Source organism: Kryptolebias marmoratus, linkage group LG8, assembly GCF_001649575.2.
Source record: "Kryptolebias marmoratus isolate JLee-2015 linkage group LG8, ASM164957v2, whole genome shotgun sequence".
Classification (NCBI taxonomy): domain Eukaryota; kingdom Metazoa; phylum Chordata; class Actinopteri; order Cyprinodontiformes; family Rivulidae; genus Kryptolebias; species Kryptolebias marmoratus.
The window spans coordinates 24867820-24886702 of record NC_051437.1 but is presented as its reverse complement, the minus strand read 5'-3'; the positions used below and the strand labels follow the sequence as shown (position 1 = coordinate 24886702).

Genomic DNA, 18883 nt, shown 5'->3' with positions numbered 1-18883 from the left:
GGTCTTCTCTAGGGTCTCCTCCCAGTTGGACATGCTTGGAACATCTCCCTTAGGGAGGCGTCCAGGGGGCATCCTTACCAGAAGCCTGAACCACCTCAACTAGCTACTGTAGATTTTACACATATTGAAATAAAATTTGATAAGGTAGTAGCTGAGCATCATCCCCAACATGTGTTCTGAGTGGAACAGATTAAACAAGATCTTTGCTTAAAACCTTGCCAGTAACTGATGTGTCTGTTAGCAAAATATCCCATAAACCATTTGATAGAGTTCAATGTAACTTTCAGGAAATAATCACTGAGATGACATCTACAGCTGAAAGATGTTTGGAGTCAATCAAATTCAAGATGGCTGCTACAGCTAATCAACCATAGCCAACACAAAATGGCTATAACTCAGTAAATTTGACAAATTTTGAGCTAAGATTTGGTGTGGTAGTAGATGGGAGTCAGTCACAACACGCAGTCCAACAGGTCAGAAGGGATCACGTGAGTTGTTGTAACATCGCTTCAGGTTATTTTCAAGGTTTGACCAAAATAGCTGTAGCTATTTTCAACGTAGGATGATCTTAGTTTAAAACTCTGGCATGAAAGGCATTCTGAGGGCTTCAGAAAACTGGCAGAGAAACATTCTGCATGATTAGCAGCAGATCTTTTGTGTAAAACTCATCTTTCAAGATCAAACAGCAGGATGAGGGTTTGAATTTCAGAACAAATTAAAGCTGAAAACTCCCTGAAATGTTGCAAAAACAACTGAAGCAGCTACTTGGTTGTTACGGGCTTTGATATTTCACATGACGACGGCGGCTGATGGACATGACAGGGTGACGCTTTATTTTTAAAATCATCACAATCAAAGAGAGACGGAATCTGACAGCAGCTACAGACAATTTAGACAAAAGAAATGTTCTTTTTTTAATCTGACACGGTGCTAAAGTGCACAAGGTGCTAAAAATGTGCTACAAATGAAAAGAGGTGATGAAGGTGGGCGATAATGTTTTTGTCCGTGTCTGTCTACTACCAAAGTATCCAAAGAACTGCTGGAGGAATTTTCAGAAACTCTAATTATTGGATCTGAGTCAAGGTGCCATCAAGAAATGGTAGCCCTTATTAGTGTGAATGCTGTGACTTTCAGGATTTTATACTTTTATACTTTAGGAAATATTTAACTTTATTTACAAAAAAAAGCCCCATAGAAATACTGCAAGGCCTTTTCAGTTTCTATAAAAACATGCTCAGTCTACTTCATACTCAATCTGTTAGATTCTTCTGCTCCTGTTAGCTTTTAGCTACTGTCTTGCTATTTTTATTGCTAATTTTAGCTTGCATCTATGGTTTTGCTAAAGCTTGCTAATTTTAGCTTTTTGCAATAATTTTTCTAATTTTAGTTGTTAGCCACTTTTTGGCAAATCTTAGCTTTCAGCTACGGTTTTGTTCAGTTTCGCTTTTAGCCATGTGCTTTTTTACTTTTAGCTTCTGTTCTGCTTGTTTTAACTTTAACAATCCAGTTAATTTATTCCTCAACAAATTCCTTCAGCACTCAGCATTCACACTGCATTTTTGCAACAACAAAAAAAAGCAATTTCTCTAGTTTAATTTTTTTTCCTATTAATTGCTGGGTGTGATTTAAACCACTTTTATAATCCAGCAGACCCAAAGTTGTCATTAGTTCCTTTCTTGCTAAATCAGCATCAAACGTCTTTATTCAGGATTCTGTCTGTGGCTTGTGAGGTTTTACCTGGCTGCCGTTTCACCTCAGATTTTCTCACCTTCTCCTTGCCTCCTTCTCTTCCCTGTTATGTTGAGCCGTGAGTTCATATCCCTTTCAAGCTCCTTACATCCCCTGTCCCTGCCCCCATTAATCGGATTGTGCGCCTCCGAATCAGGAGTCGACAGGGCTAATTTCATGCAAGTTACAGATGAATTAATGATGAACGGTGAAAAGGGGGATTTAAAGAGAAGAAGGGCTCACGATAGGAGGGCCGGGGGATTATATATTCTTGCTGCGGGGCTCGCTCAGCACCTGTTCCACTGTGCTGCCTCCCTGTGTGTGGATGGATACGTGTACCTGAGTGCACCTCTGCATGAGGCGACTTCCTTAAATGTCACTCAGCCCGCTTCTCCTCTCAGAGCTGCCTCTTTTCTGCCGTGTACTTTGCATTTAGAAGAAGAAAAAGACAGCAATACTTTGTTCCTCCCCCCAGTCTTCAGTGTTATTTTCTCAGTGTTCGTTCCAGCCGGGCCTCGTAAGTTCTTTTAAAAGCAATTCTTCAAAACCAGGTTTAGACTCAAATAAACTCGAGGCAGATAACAGGCAGAGTTTTGTCATTTTCAATGCAGAAAAGCAGGGAACTTTTGAGTTACTTTGATAGCTTTTCATTTCTCACCTCAGGACCAGAAAATACTTTTTTTTTCTTTCTGCCACACTGAAATCATTTTTCTCTGCTACAGACTTTGATTATCCTTTGCAATGCCAATAAGTTTATCATTCGTATTTGGCAGCATTCTAATAGTGGCTAGAATGAAAATGTACCAGATAGTTACAGTGCTGTGAAAAAGTATTTGCCACCTTATACATTTCTGCTGTTTTTGCTTTTCTTTGTCACATCGACATGTTTCAGATCAGACAACAAATGTTGATATCAGACAAAGATCATTTTTAAATGATGGTTACATTTATTAAGACTAAAAAAGCTCCCCAAACGAACCTGGCCTTATGTGAAAAAGTAATTCCCCTCCTTGTTAAATCATCTTAACTGCGATTTTTATTCGTTCTTCATTTCTTTTATATTTCTTTACAACATTGTGGAAGCATTCCTTTGGCCTGGTGGATGGTATTTTTTCCAGACACATTCTCAAGTCTCAATGTCTTCTTTTTGAAATGCATGTGTGGGCACGTACCTAACCAGAGTGCTCCGTCTGTGTCCAGCTGAGTGGCTGCTAAGGGTGACGACCCCGTTACCGCTGCCTCATTGCCAACCTGTAGAGAGCCGTCTCGGAGGGCTCTGAGGAGGAAACCAGGGACAGACGCAGTTAGAAATCAGTCTGATGCATGCTTTACACTCAGCACAATTGTAATTTGTAGCTTGCTTTAATCTGAAACATGAAATCTCCGTCGCTCCACTTCCAGTGTGCTGAAGTGTGTTTGCCAAGCAGCGTTCTAAATGAGCCCGCCTCGCACCGAACAGATGCTTCATTCATTTAGAGGCTCCTCGCTGCACACGCTGAGGAATTCTGAAGACAGTGCAAATTTGAACTCGCTAAAAGAAGATCTCATTTAAAGCAAGCCACACACACACACAGAAAATTATGCAACTATGTGAGCTGAATGCCACATTAAGGCAGTTTTATCAACACCCAAAATATACAATCTTTCAGCATCTCATGTGTTATCTCTGTGAGCCCAGGATAAAATTTGGCCAAATCCCTGTTTAGAATGGAAGCGGCGGCCTTTTGGGGGATCAATTGTTCTTGCCTTAAATGATAAAACCAATCTAATTATCCGCCACGAGTCCATTCACAGCAATGCTGAAAACAAATGTTCTGCAGCGATAAAGCCGAGAACACGCGGAAGGTGTTAAATGGCTCCCTTTCAATGTTCAGGCTGTTAATTTGTTTCTAATGAAGAAATCAATTAATGTGACATCAGCGTGTGACAAAAAAGTATTGCATGCTTTGTGTTTTTCCACTTCCAGGGTGATTATCCATCTATTATAGATGTACTAATCTGCATGGGCCTGTATAATTGTGTCCAATGCATAAATCATGTATATAAATGTGCATTTACACAAGCTACAAGCTTTAATTAAATTACAAACTAACTGTGTCAAGAATTATCGCCTGCCGCTGAAAGGCAAAGGCGGAGTAATAATGTTGTTGCCTGCAAGATCTCAAGACAACTGATTAGCTTTCAATCCAGTTCAAGATGGCTGCCACAGCTAATTATCATTAGCTAACACAAAAAAATGGTCTGAGCTCAGCCAGATAGAGATATTGAAGTAAAAATTGTTGAGGTAGTAGCTGAGAGTCGTTCGCAGCACAAACTCTGAGTGTGAAATCGCGACATCGTCGTCGTTCTTTCGGCTGCTCCTTTCTGCAGAAATGAACAATGAACAAGCTCACACAGAAGAGTTGGTGACTGTTTTACACCGGATGGCCTTCTTGACGCCACCTGGGCTCGAAACCGGAGCCTCGGGATTACTGAGCTGCCATTTTATGTCATTAAAAATCATCATTAACAATCAAAATTTCTGTTAATTCTCAACAAAAGATGATCTTAGTCTTATATTTTTTATAACCTTTTATGTAAAATGTTATGATGATTTAATCAAAATGGCTCCAACTCATAAGCTGATCTTAGTCTAAAACTCTGGCATGAAAGGAGGCGGGCGATATGCATCCCTTCAAGAAAAGCTAAGCTTTTAATTCTTGTTGTTTTAACAGGAGAACAGACTCAACCAGTGTCGGCTGTAACAGTAAGAGCATCATGTTAGAATTCCCACTGATTCTCTCCTCATAAATTGGTTCAGTTCATCATACATCTAATCACAAGCTACAAAAGGAATCTTGCCAGACTAAACCATATTTTTTCTACATTTTCTATTTATTCTTGTCTTAGTAATTTCACTTTCCTTTTTAAATCAAATCTGCGTGATTGTCCCCACAGGGAAATTTTTCTTGAGCCACAGAATTCTGCCGTGCAAAAACAATACATTTATAAAATAAATGAAAACACATTAGTAAAATATTAACGGCAAAATATTATAACAGCTCTACAACTGACAGAGAATCACAAAAGAATAAAAAGCAATTTCATGCTTGGCACTGAAATGTTAAAAAACATGTATTTAATCAAGATGTTTCCTTATTGAGTAAAATAACTGAAGTGAGGATAAATTGGTTTTACACTTGCAGGCTTTGTATTGTCTTCCTGGAGGTAATTGGTTAAATTAGGAAGACAAGAAGTGCGAAAAAGGTAGAAATACAAGCGTGAATGTGCTGCTAAGTGTAAAAGAAAAAGAAAGAACAAGTAAGACTGTCAGGAGTAAATATCAGGGATCAAGCAGGGCGCCAAAAAGACAGAGCTTTACATTCAAACACGCAGCTTTTCAAAAACTTCTTCCAGAATGATAAGTTTACCGTTTCAACCTTACCCTTACTTTTTAACTGCATACCTTACTCAACAAATTTGAGTGTAAACACGAACCAAAACATCAAAACTGTCTAACTTCTTCATCCCAAACAGTTCTTTCATGGAAGTTTTCTTGGTCGACCTATTTTCAGTCACTTCAGCTGTTTCTGAAGAACCAAGAAAGATGGTGGACGTTCTTTTTCCCATGACTCTTTGCAGCAATCTGGAAGTGTGTATGTGCACAATTCAGAAATTCCATATTCTGCCTACATTTTCCGTAACATGGCAAACATATTTGAATGTTACGGCATGTTCTTCCTTTTCAAACATTTATTTCCATGTCTAAGCCCGCTTCTTTACTACTGTGACTGTGTGTTGCTTAATGCGTCAAACGCATGCGTGACCAGGCGTAAAAATAACCTTAATCTGAAACTAATCAGAGTCATCAACTGGGAGCTCGGGATCACCACGTAGCCAAGGATTCATGCAGGATATCACACAGTTTGCAGCGACACAAAGACAATATGGATTAGGTCTAATCCTTCTTTAACTGTAAAAGCTTTTCAGCTGATCCCCAGCTACCTGTCATCTCTCTGCTTACCTGCTGGCTTTGATGCGTATCCAGCGGTTTGTGTCGACGCGCACCGAGGAGCGCAGCACCACGGGCTTGGAGCCCAAGTCGTACGTCATTTGGACGTGTCCGTCCACGATGGCCAGGGCGATGTAGTCGGAGCGCTCCACACCTTTGCCGCTCCACAGCAACAAGCTGTGCGTCGCCTCGGTCCGGATGCTCAGCTCGAATTTATTCACCAGCAGAGCCTTTTCACTAGGATAACATAATATACAACAGATGTTAGTAAAATTCTTACAAAGACTGAATCTGTAGCAAGGCTGACGTTACCCTATTTGTTGTTCAATATGATGTATACAGCATTTTCTTAAAACGATTAAAGAATGACAAATGGTTCTTTACTGCCGGAGACAAAGGCGGAGAGACAATGTTTCCGTCCATGTCGGTTTGTCTGTATTGTTAGTAAAATATCTCATAAATCATTGCATAGTTTTAATGAAACCGTCAGAAAGTAATAGTTGAGTAAACATCTACAGCTGATTAACCTTTGGAGACAATTTGATTCAAGATGGCTGCCACAGCAAAGCAGACTTAGCAAACACAAAACTAGCTATAACTCCAGTAGATTTTTACAGATATTCAGCTAAAGTTTGGTTTTTTTAATCACTGAGATTCCCAATTTATACTCTGAGGATTAACTGATCGCACAACATGAAACTTTGTCATAAAAGCAGAATGAAATCGCTCTGTTAGCAAAATATCTTGTGAACCACTTGAGGTATTTTAATAAAACTTTAGGAAAATAATTATTGGTTGTAGAGCTACAACGAATTAACTTTCAAATTCAGCTCAATTCAACATGGCTGCCACAGCCAACTGACCTTAGAAAACAGGAAAACGGCTGTAAGTCAGATAATTATACAGATACTGAGTGAGAATTTGGTGTGGTAGTAGCTGAGCATCATCTCCAACACTCTGATCACAACAAATTCTGCAACATTGTTACCTTAAACTTTGTCATTATCAGTTGGAGTTAATCCTGTTTGTCTGTTAGCACATAATGCAGTTTTCATGGTTTGTCCAAAGTGGCTATAACATCATGACATGATCTCAGTTTGAAACACCGGCGTGAAAATGCAGCGGATGATGTGCATTTCTTCAAGGAATGCTTAGCCTTTAAACTTAAAAGAGATTTTTTAAAAAAGCTGCAGTTTTGGGCTCTGCAGCCTGATTCTAAGAGTTACAGACATTTTAGGGAAATGGAGGGTGGAGAAGTGGAGGAATGTTTTGCTATTAGCTTTAGCACATCCTACTGAGCATAAACTGCACCACCACTCAGTGCTTCATATAATGCACTGTGTGTGTGTTGTTTAGGCAGCTGTTTGATCTCCATTTCTTGACTGCTGCAGCTGCAGGGGTGATTTGGATGTAGAGACGAGGAAACTTCTATCCATCCTTAAGAGGCTTGTATTCACTGTCACAGCTGTGTGTGGAAAGTTCACACATTCACTCTGCCTCGTTTGTGTGTGTGTGTGTGTGTGTGTCAAACATCATCACACAATCATCCAGAAATAAAGTCAACATTCAGACCATTGTAATTTTAAGTGTCATCGATTAGTTTTTGTGAAACTGTTGGGAAAATTGAACTAATTCTAACATTTTCATGATTGTTTTTATTACACAAAGACAAAGAAAGGGTGGCAACACATAAAACATAATTACAAATGCTGAGGATTTTTAACACAAACAAGAAGACAGAAGCAGCTGCACAAAGACAAAGTCAGAGACAAAAAGATTAGACAGGATGAATGATGAGACACGACAAACAGGAAACCACACAGGAGTACAAACAGGACAGAGAAGGAGGGGATAAGAAGAAGCTAAGGATGTCTCCTACACCTGAACTCTTATTTAAAAAACAAAACAAACAAAAAAAAGCAAAATTATATTTTACTCTGGATGTCTGGAGCTTTGACATCACAAGCGAACAGTGATGCTGGTTCATCTCAGCAGAAATGAGGGAAATCTGGAATAAAATTTCAGATTCCCTCTCCAAGAACATTCTTCTCTTACAAATCGATGCTCTCCCCTGATTTAACTAAAACTGCTGAGGTAAACAACAACTGAAAAGTATGACTTAGAAGCATCAGAATTCTTCTGTCTTTTTTTTTTCCTCCAAAGAGAAAAAAAAAATATGAACAAACAAAAATGTGGCTCAGTGAACCCTCTCCTGGCAAACCCTCAAAGAGTTTACAAGGCCCAATAAATCTCCATCGGAGCAGCTTGTCAGTGATAAGGTCAAGGTTATTAAAAGTGCAGAATTGTATCATGAATAAAACAACACTGACGCACGGCGCTCTGAATCTCATATACACCACATGCTTCATAGATTTTTAAACCGATGGAAATATTCTTTTGGAAATGGAGGGGTATTATCTGTTTCTTACTAGTCCTCAGAGGACATCTCAGGGTGCGGACCTCCATTCCACCACTAGGTGACAGTAGTGGTCAGAATAATAAAAAGCCATGGGAGGACCAGCGCTGTAAGGGGGCTGCTGAACTGGTTTCAGAACCAGCAGAAGCCTACAGCAAGCAGAGGCTCTTTAGGACTGATTTTAGTAACTTTATCATAGTTTTACAACCGCAGTTTAAAAAGAGTTGGGACAAGTTTAAATAAAAACAACACAACCATTCACAAATCTCATAAACACTCATTTTATTCACAGTGGAAACTAAGAAGTTGAAACTAAAAACAAAAAGTAATTTTGAATTTGATGGCAGGAACGCATCTCAAAAAGCATCATGTTGACCACACTAAGCAAACATCTACGAGCTGAGGGGAGCAGCTGCTGGAGGTTTTGGAGGGAAATGTTGCCCCATTCTTGTCTGATGGAGAATTCTGTTCACCAGTCCTGGGGCTACTTTGATGGAATTTTTGCTGAATGAATGATGGTGCCTTTCCAGATGTGATGCCTCTGCCCAGGGCAGAGCCACTAATGCAACCCTATACCATCAGAGAGGCAGGAATTTAAACTGTGCACTGAAAACATGCAGCATGGTCCCTCTCCTCTTTAGCAAGGACGACATGGTTTCTGTGGTTTCCCAAAAAAAGTCTAATTTTGTTTAGTCAAACCATAGAATAGCGTTCCTGAGCCCATGCAGTGATGTCCAGAACAGAACCAGACCTGTTTTTTAATGCAGGAGCCCCTGAGGGCCCCAGGATCACCAACATCCAATATTGACTTTCAGCCTTGACCTTTGACCTCAGAGATTTCTGCAGATTCTTGAAATCCTTCAATGTTATAGTGAACTGTACATGCTGGGATATAAGTCTTTTCAATTTCCATGGAAGAACATTATTCTGAAATTGTTCCATTATTTTCAGACTGTTAACCTTCTGCCCATCTTTACTTCTGAGACATTCAGCCTCTCTAAAATGCTGTTTTTATACCCAGTCCTCTTACTGCCAATTAAACTAATTAGTTGCTAAATTCTTTTCCAGCTGTTTCTTATTCGTACCACTTCCTTTTACAGTCTTTTGTTGTCCTTGCCACAACTTGCCATCAAAACTCAAAATGAAACTAATGAAATATTAGTTTTGATATTTGATATATTTACTATCTTCCACTGTAGATAAAATATGGGTTTATAAAATTTGTAAATCATTGAATTCTTTATTTAATTCTTTTTTTAATTTTGTTAATTCTCTCAACTTTTTCAGAGTTTGGTTTGTAAAAAAAAAAAAGAAAAAAGTCCCTGCAGAGGAAGATTGATTTAGCCCTGTCAGAGATCAAGGAGTTGTCCAGAGAGAAGGGAAGAGGAGTGAGCAGGCAGCAAAAAAAAAAAAAAAAGAGATGCAAACAGGCTGCAGCAAAATTTTGAAAGCTTTGCGAGACTCACCTCTGGTCAGACGGGTTCTCCAGAGACTCAGGACTTAGGGGAGCAGTGGAGAAAGTCAACGGCATGCAGTGTAAGCGCAAACAGGCCGCAAGGAATAAAAGGGGAAAGGAGGGAGGGAAGGAGAATGTTGTGAGCCTTCTCCATGACTCGCAGAGGTCTATCTTGGACTTGGAGTTGCAAAATGTACAGCTTATCTGCTCCACTACAACATCGACCATGTCAAGAGTCGATAACAACTGCTGCGTGATCATAGAAGTGTGTATCTTAACTTTGATAACACCTCAACTGTAAAAAAAAAAAAAAAAGGTTCTCGAGTGAACCACTGAGATTAAGATGGATGCACCAAAAAATGCCTTGAGATCAAGCATTTTTAAAAGGTGAGCATAGCATAAAGATTAAGTACATTCATGGTCAGTGTCCTCACCGGTGCAAATCTTGCTTTAAGTCAGCGTCCAATTATCGAACGGCTCCTTTATATTTATGGAGCTGCATGCTACAACAGTGCAGCAATTACCTTCTGTCTGGAGATGAAAGCAGTGGATGAGAAAAATTGGGCAATTGTCAAAAAAATGGGGTCAAGCACCATATCAGATGAGAGTCATAGCCAGATATGATTTGTCACCGAAATAATGGGGCTTGAGAGAATCGACCTGAGCTTTGTGATACGGGCAGCGAGGTGAAAGAGCAGTGATCAGAGACCACCGTAAAGAGTAACTGAAACGTTACCTCAAGGTGAGAGCTTGGCATTATGGCCCCTCAAGGCACTTAATTGCCGCTGAAGAAATGTATTCATTATCTTTACAAAATCAAATCATGGCGAATTGATCGGTGCTGCAACAAGGTTTGCCTAGATTCCCGCCCATTGTGGCTCTTAGTGACTGTGACATCTATTAAACTTTTGACAGCCTGGCTCCAAGGACTACTGTCCCTCCTGCTAAGTGAGATTGATGCCCATGGCTGCCCACTGTGGTGAGATCTCAATTGGAGGCCTAATCTACAAAGGGAGATAAATCTGTGATTAACATGTCACAGCCATTCAGAACAGCCGGCTCTGTAATTATTCAAAATTACAGTCAGAGATCTGGCAAAAATGAAATGACAGAAACTCTGGGGTGGATTGGAACTCTGGGCTGAATCCAGTCTGCTTAATTTAAGCTGACTTCTGCTCCACCACTTTGTGAAACTTTTCTTTTTTTTTAAAATAAAAGTTACTTACCAAGCTAATGAGCAGGAAAGAACCACCCCGCCTTTCTCCATGCATAACTGAGAGGAACTAAGTCATGACCGAAGGTTTTTTCCAAGCAAAAACTCCACCGGCACCAGAAAGTAGGTTAAGGAGTATTTAGTAAATCCTTCTCTTGCAGTTTTCAAGGGGTCTCATTCATTTCTCACAAAAACCTAATGCCATTTAGCATAAAGTGCATGGCAATTCATTTTGTTTATGAATGAGTTACAACCATGCATGTATTACTGCACATTCTTGGTAAAGCCATTTGTTTTCTCTGATTGAGAAGAATGCTTATCATGCACAGATTCATGCTTCCCTTTGCAGTGAAAAAAGGACTGAATGACACTGGGAATGTATCCAAAATAATCAAATCTGTCAAATTAAATTATGCATATGGAGTTTGCATGTAAATTCTTGACTTTTACAACACAAAATATGATTTCTGTGGGGAAAATTAACTCTGGAAACTGAATGTACTTTAATCTTATTTGGGTTAATTATAAAAAAAAATGAATTATTGTTAGTTGGGCGTGATTTGAAACTGGGCAAACGCCCAGTCTTTAAGTTTACTTACTCTGGGATCTCATTGGTCAGTTGGCTTGAGTGAAAAGGAGAGACAGTGAAGGACATTTTTATGAGACAAAGACAGGAGTGGATGGGACAAAAGGAACGCTGACGTAACGGACGGACAGCAAAGACGGACATTCAGACACAAATGTGAGTGACAGAATTCCCCCGTCAGTTGTTTCGAAGTGGCTGTGAGTTGGGAGCGCGACGATCTGCAGGCTGTGGCCCAGTTTTCACACCTCACAGTGTTTGTGTGAAGAGCTGTGAGATACACAACCATATGCTGGATGCCTTTTCAGGTTCATCACGTAAACATTTTTTGTTTATGCAAACCTGGAGGCACACACTTGCCAACCTTGCAGATGGATGGAACGAAAAAAAAGAAAAAACAACAAATAAAACCGGCTCATTTGAAGCCTATAGGGAGAGTGTTTCTTCAGGTTGTTTTTGTTTTGTAACAAAAACATTTTAAAATTACATAATTTTTTCTGCGCCTTTCCTAGGGGGTTAAAAATGCAGTTGACAAATCTTTGAACTTCAGCTAGTCATCCAAATACTTAAACAGGATAAGAGGTTTAATCATGTGTGTGTCCAGTATTAGTAGACAACAGACTGAATAGAATGTGCTCAAGGCAAGACTGTGATTGCTAACTGTCTAGTTAATTAGTGAAATCCTGTCAAAAGCAAAGCAGAACTGCCAAAGACAGCGAGGGTGAGCTATTAGCAGAGCACTCAGTTCTCCCTGAAGCCCTTCCACTGATGATATCATCAACGCTGCTATCACCACTCACCAAAGAAGGAGATAGATAGACAAGAGGGGATATTTCGCTAATAGGTATTACAATGAAAATGAAGCTGAAGAGATTATGACTCGTCCTCCTCCTTACCTTCTCGTGACAGCGTTGTGGTACTCGATGAAAGTCCGTCCGTCAAAGGCAATGGCCTCGGTCTCTCCGGCGGACTTCTCGTGGATGGCTGCGAAGAAGGGGGGAGGGCGGGGTGGGGTGAGGTGCAGGATGAGATCACACCAATCAATAAGAGCAAGGGTTCAGTTATCAGGGCTGCAGGCGATGGGGGGGCGGCTGTGTTTTAATTAACGTGAAAGGGACAGCCGACCACACGCACAAGGTTAATGGTGAAAGCACTGACTTGAGTGTGGAAGACAGATCGGGACAGAGCGAGTATCCATCTCACAGGGTAACGTGAAGATGATGAAAGGGGTGCGCAACCCTTTTCATGAATATTCAGCTGACATGTTTAATCATTTTTCTAACATTTGCATTACTTTGATATCACTAAATAACAGTGCTGACATAAAAGAGACATCATGTATAATGCTGGTTTTAAGCTTACAGAGAAAGAACACAATAGCAGAATCGAGGCTCATATTTTACCTTTCACAGAGGCGAGCCAAGATCAAGCTGTGCTACATGAAGCATTGCTGATTTCAGACCCGCTTACACTGTGCTGCAAAAGGAGCCAAAACACTAAGAATCCTTTTAAAGCAAAACCAGATAATCCTGGATGAGGAAGTGAAACAATTTGTGTTTTTACAATGACTGACTGCAGCCATGATAAGGTTATTTCAATCCAGCAATTACAGTTAGCCACTGCCTTGTGAAAAAGATCCCTCTAAAAATTGGGAAACAACGGGGTTTTTAAGCTCTGAGATCCTCTTTGTTTTATTGCCTTGCAGCAGCATAAACAGAAATGTAATATGACTGTGGCTGGAATGGTAACAACACTCACTGTTCTGACAGTTATCCCCTGAGAAACCAGGCGTGCAGGAGCACTCGTAGCGTTCTAGCTGAGGGTTGCAGCGGCCGCCATTCAGGCAGGGTTCGTGGAAACACGGGTGGCCCTGGAACATGGCTACGTTGCTGGAGTTCAGGGCGTTCTCCTCCCTGAGGATGGGCGTACTCATCAACATGATCTGAAAAGCATAGGGAGACACGGGGCAGATTTGAATAATAGAAATTTCAGGTGTTATCTCAGTATTGACTTGGCGACATTTATGTAGTAAACCTAGTGGTGAAAATTGGAAGGTTCTTGCAATTATTCGTTGCATAATAACAACTGATGGATTTGGAATGTCAATTTGTGTTTCATTCATGGAAAGAATGATGAGTAGTGGGCTTTTTTTTTTTTTTTCTACTGCAGATTAAGCAGGAAGAGTTCTGTGGTGACCATAGATGTCCGGGGGCTGAACCACGACTGAGCTCAAATTTCAAAGTTTACCATTTTGAAATGTCTGAAGATACTCTTTTAAAGCTTTATTATTTATTTGTTAATTTAATTACTCATAACTAAATGTTGCAAAGACTGAATTCAGGAAAATAATTTGGAAATATCAAATAAAGCATCAAGCATTAATTGGTCACAACCAAAGAGTGGGTGTGGACCCATTTTCAGTGTCACGGGTCTTTTACTGAGCAAAAGAAATGTTAGGAAAAGAAAAAAAATCATTGTTCTGATACTGATGTCAGCCTTATGATTAATGCTTGAATAACTGACTAACTTTAATAAGACATTGCTTGTTATTTATTCAGTGGGTGGTACTCAGCTAAAGCTCCTTATTTTAAGTCTTTCTGAAACAACTTCTTAGTAGTTGGGCTTTTTTATCCCATGTTTGTGTGCGAAAGCACTGTCGAGTCTGTTAAAATAGGCTGAAATTACTGAGGTGAAAAGTTTTGGTTTTAATTAAAATGCAACTAATTGAGCGTAAAAGGGAATATATCCCTCTCTAGCATCGTCACTTGTGGTTGTTTTAGTTCATCATTAAACTTGTTTCTTTTTGTTGGCATGCTTTGAGAGATCTATTCTATATCAGGTTCAAACTGCACCATCTGTTCATTCAATTAATTTGAGAAGTTGAAAAATTTTTCTCGATTTGGGTCACGGCTTGTCATTAAGAGGTGATGTTGAATCTCAAAGCTAGACCAGTTGAGAACCACTGAATTAAAGCCGTTATCTTTCTGTGATGCGTCAAATCAGGAACCGCATTCATGAGGGAGTTGCTAACAAGTCTGAAAACGTTTGCAGGTGCATCTGTGTCACATGGTGTTGGAGCATGGTTAAAAAAAGAAAACTTTCTCAATTTAGTTTCTGTAATTCTAGAGTGATGGAGACGTATTTCTTTAGGATTTGCCACCTGTTTATATTTTAGTTACTGTATGACAACATCTACGTATCTGTAACTTGACACTGTCTGCATGGTTTGCACCTGCAAAACAAAACGTACATTGAAGCACGTGTCGACACAAATACTGGGCTCTCTTTATGACACCTGTGTTACTGAGATGTACTACACCAGTCTCTGTCCCCAGCGCTTGACATCACTTAGGACTCACCTCCCCAATAAGTGGAAAAAAACGATAAGAGCAGCGCCATTATATCGCGTCTGATTGAGAAAAACCAGGTTTGTGATGCTGTTAAATGTCCGGAGGTTCACCTGCACCACAACAATTACTAGCCTACTTTTTCTTCATCTTCTCCAACTCCTGTAATCAGTGCATAAATGCACACAAGCCACAGACTTTCAGTGCAGGTGTTTTGTCGTAAATGCTGCGGTACGAGATGTACGATGTGGGCCACAAATATAATGTGCGTGGCCTAGAATGCAGTTTCGCAAGTCTTGATTTTCACACTTTGGCTGCAGTCAGATGTTGCTACATGCTGATTAGATCATAAAAATATGTGACATCAACCAAATGTGTTGTTCCTAAAATGAAACAAAAAAATGTTACCTCCACTTGAGGAGAACTAGGCAGCCCCCTGCTTGGAAACTTTCAAAATGTTGGGAGCTAGTGGGCGATAGTTTGACAAATATAGTCAGACTCACTGCAGGGGGCCGCCGAGTTAGCAGGAGGTTAAGAAGCACATAAAGGAAAATATGTTTAGAACATATGGCACACTATACAATATGTCCAGGCAGAGTATACTCAAATGTGCTTGCAACCTTATGCAACAAAATAATCTAAAAAAAAATAATTAAAAAAACTCATTTAAACTGTTTTATAGACTTTTGTTCAAAAAAAAAATCCTTCACAATATAGATTTTTGTTCATATCTGCTCAGTTTATCTGCCTCATTGTTAAAAGTTTCAGATTAAATTTATCATTTGTTACAACTTTTGACTGTTACCCAAAAGAAAGCACGCAGTTAAAGGGCATTGAGTTTTCCGCTGAAGGGTCATTAAACCTAATTATTGAACGCAGAGTGAAGCTGTAGATTCAGATTAACGTGGTCCTTTAAAGATAAAATCCACACTGTCAACACGATAAAAAGTTCCTCAGACAATAGGTGCTGATGCAACACGCAAATTAAACAGTACATCAAAGCACGAATACATACCGTCTTCTACATAATTAACTATTCCCTGGAGGCCAAGTACGACAAATGCCACATTTAGCTTTGACTGGCTCGGAACTGTCAAGGGAAAGTTTGCAGACAAGAACTACTGACAAGTTTGTGCAAACACCAACATCCAGCCTTTGTTCCACTGAGTTATTTTGGGCACTCAGGGATGAGCTGTTTGCTAGAAAGCAGAAGAAGAAAAAAAAAAAAAAACTGCAAAGCTGTCAGGGAAAAGATCTGAGAAAAAGCAAAATGGAGGGACTTCAAAAATATGCACACTAAAATTAGTGTGAGCTAATCCAAATGAGCAGAGCCACTTCTCGTCACAGTGTGAGCTCATAATGGAAAATTACCAAGATCATCTGACTTCGCAACAGTACGTTGCATGGCTCAAGAGCTCAAAGTCATTAAAATAAAACAGGACTGATGAGCTGAACTAATAATAAAATACTCTGTTATAATTAAAGGCCTGGTTTTCGATGAAGGAGTGCACATCGCCCACCGCCTTTCACGCCTGGGCTTTAGACCAAGATTATTCTATGTGGAGAAATATTTATGTGGCATTAGGCACAACTTCATGCAATACTGCGATTTCTTGTATAATCTATTAGCGCTTGGAATATATGTTGTGAATAACAGCTACTACCACATCAAACTTTAGCAAAATATATGTAAAATTCACTGAGATAAAGACATTTTTGTGAAGGCTAAGGTCAATTAGCATTAACTGTGTAAACTACAAAAGGTAATCAGTTGTAGATGTACAGCCAATAATTACTTTCTGAAAGTTTCATTACAAAACCTGATATAGAGAAATGAACACACATGCAGACACGCACAACCTGACATGGGCAAAAACATTATCACCCCACCTTCACCATCAGCAGCTTCTGAACATCTTTACCTTTTGGATCGTTCCTTTGAATCCCTCTGTCAGAGCAGCAACTCTCGCTAGTTTGCTGTAATCAGGAGCTCCGCCAACAAAGAGCGACTCTTTCAGGTTGAGATCTGTGTGCTTGTTCTGATGAGACAAGAGACAAAAAGTTTCAGTGGGCAAGCCAAAAGAATAATAAAAAAAAGCTTCATATGTATCTTTAAAAATGTTCCGTTAAACTGCTTCCAAAGCAAAGGAGGGGCTTTCTATCTAGGGCCAAATGAGTAGTAAAACTATAAAGTTGTGTTCAGGAAGCCAAATAAAAGTTTCAACCTTTCACTTAAGACTTCCTGAAAAGCATTTATCTCCAGGAAATTGTAGCTGGCAGTTAACTGCACTTCCAATCAATGCTAATACACTCGATGCATTACAAAAAACCTGATTTTTCTGTCCCCCAGAGGGAGCGATCAATTATCCCCTGTGGCATAAAAAAGACTACAAAGAAAATCAAGAGCAGGCTAGACTTGAGCCATATAGTTCTTTTACAGACTTCTCTAATGAATAGCTGATTATAAGCAGCGACCTTTCAAACAGATGAGTATGGAGACAAATTAATTGCCATTCATTTGCGCGTCCGATGGCTATGAAATTTGATTCTTTCCACCAAACATTCAGGATGATTGCTTTGCATTAGCAGAGGTGACGCTCCCGTGAAGAGGCTGTCCACTTCAGAAGGAAGGAAATTAATGATCTTTATTTTATGTAGGGCAGCAATTGCCAGAAGGGTAAAATAGAGTTAATTGCTGAAAAAAAAATGATGGAAGGGGACAAATAAACAGGCAGGCTGGCAGCAGTTTGTTTTTATTTAGGATGGGATTTGGAGAGCAGGAGGCATCGGAGTTTGGCTGAAGCCTGTGTGTTGGTGCACCTTGAGCTGTTTCCAACAGAGACAAAGCAGGGACCTTGGCTAAAGCCGCTGGACCCAGTTGTGGCTGATACCTCTTTGGCTTTGCCAACAATTGCCACCAAATGTAGTTGCCCACCTGAGGCTGAAAAGTTGCAGCTTTGTCACTCTGCAGGCAGAGTCACTAAATCATTCTGAATCTGTTCCTGTGAGTTTCATGTACAATCCCAACCTTGAAAAAGTTGGGACGTTGTGTAAAATGTAAATAAAAATAGAATGCAATGATTTGCAAATCTTATAAACCCATATTTTATTTACAATGAAACATAGTAAACATATCAAATGCTGAAACTAAAGAATTGTACTTTTTTTTAGATTTCTCTACATTCTTTATGTATATGAAGGGACATTCAAAGTGTTACAAATTTTACACTGAGGAACATTATTCTGAAAGACAGGTGAATCTCTGCCCATCTTTACTTCTGAGACATTCAGCCTCTAAAATGTTACCAAATAATCTAATTCATTCTAAAATGCTTCTGCATCCATTTCTTATTTGTAACATTAATTTTCACAGCCTTTTGTTGTCAGTCTCAACTTTTTTTGAGATGTCATGCTGCCATAAAATTTGAAATTCTCTAGTTTTTTTCCTCCCCAAAATTGTAGTTTTTTTAGTTTCAACATTTGATATGTTTGTGTGTTCCATTGTGAATAAAAAACGAGTTAATAAGATTTGCAAATCGTCACATTCTGTTTTTATTTCCATTTTACACAATGTCCCAACTTTTTCAGAATTATCCTAACTTTTTCAAAAGTTATAGTTTGAGAGCTGATATATTTCCAAGTTTGTATTGGAGTTTATGCAGTCATTATATAAAATCACATTTATATTTTTAAAGAGCTTTCATGCAATGAAAAGACAGATTTTGTTTTTTTTTTCAAACAAGTTGAAATGTGTACCTACTGATAAAGGGCAGCTGGGTTTATGGAGTGATTCTTACTCAGTGAAGTACAGTGAGATTTGTTGTGTTATGGGTGAGTGAGTGGGTCAAAGTGAGTGAAAAACGTCACAATACTATGGAGGATTGTTCCTGTGTGCGACAGAAGTGGGAGCAGATGACAAAAGAACAGCCTGGCTTGGCTTAGCACCTCACCACCTCCCGCGGTACGTATCCTCCTCGCTCTCACTTTCCGACAGGCACGCGGTACCGGCGTGATATTCCCGCCTACACTGGACTAATAAAGATGTCTCTTTGTTGCCTAAAACAATGGCCATCTCAAGGATCACTGCTTCTTTTTTCTTTCTCCTTTCCCACCCCCTCCCACCCCCGCAGCAGATGGACCGAGGTGAAA

At 39.6% G+C, this 18883-nt stretch overlaps 1 protein-coding gene across 4 annotated transcripts in view; it reads right to left on the bottom strand.

The window, feature by feature from the left end:
* Positions 1 to 18883, bottom strand: part of agrn (agrin) — a 278848-nt gene that overhangs the window by 3275 nt on the left and 256690 nt on the right. For all 4 annotated transcript variants that reach the window (XM_025004894.2, XM_017411271.3, XM_025004895.2 and 1 more), the window contains 5 exons: positions 16657 to 16773; positions 13146 to 13329; positions 12284 to 12371; positions 5732 to 5956; positions 2901 to 3004 (listed from right to left, as the gene is read on the bottom strand). In XM_025004894.2, the coding sequence (XP_024860662.1) occupies positions 2901 to 3004; positions 5732 to 5956; positions 12284 to 12371; positions 13146 to 13329; positions 16657 to 16773 (718 nt within the window). The remainder of the gene's footprint in view (positions 1 to 2900; positions 3005 to 5731; positions 5957 to 12283; positions 12372 to 13145; positions 13330 to 16656; positions 16774 to 18883) is intronic.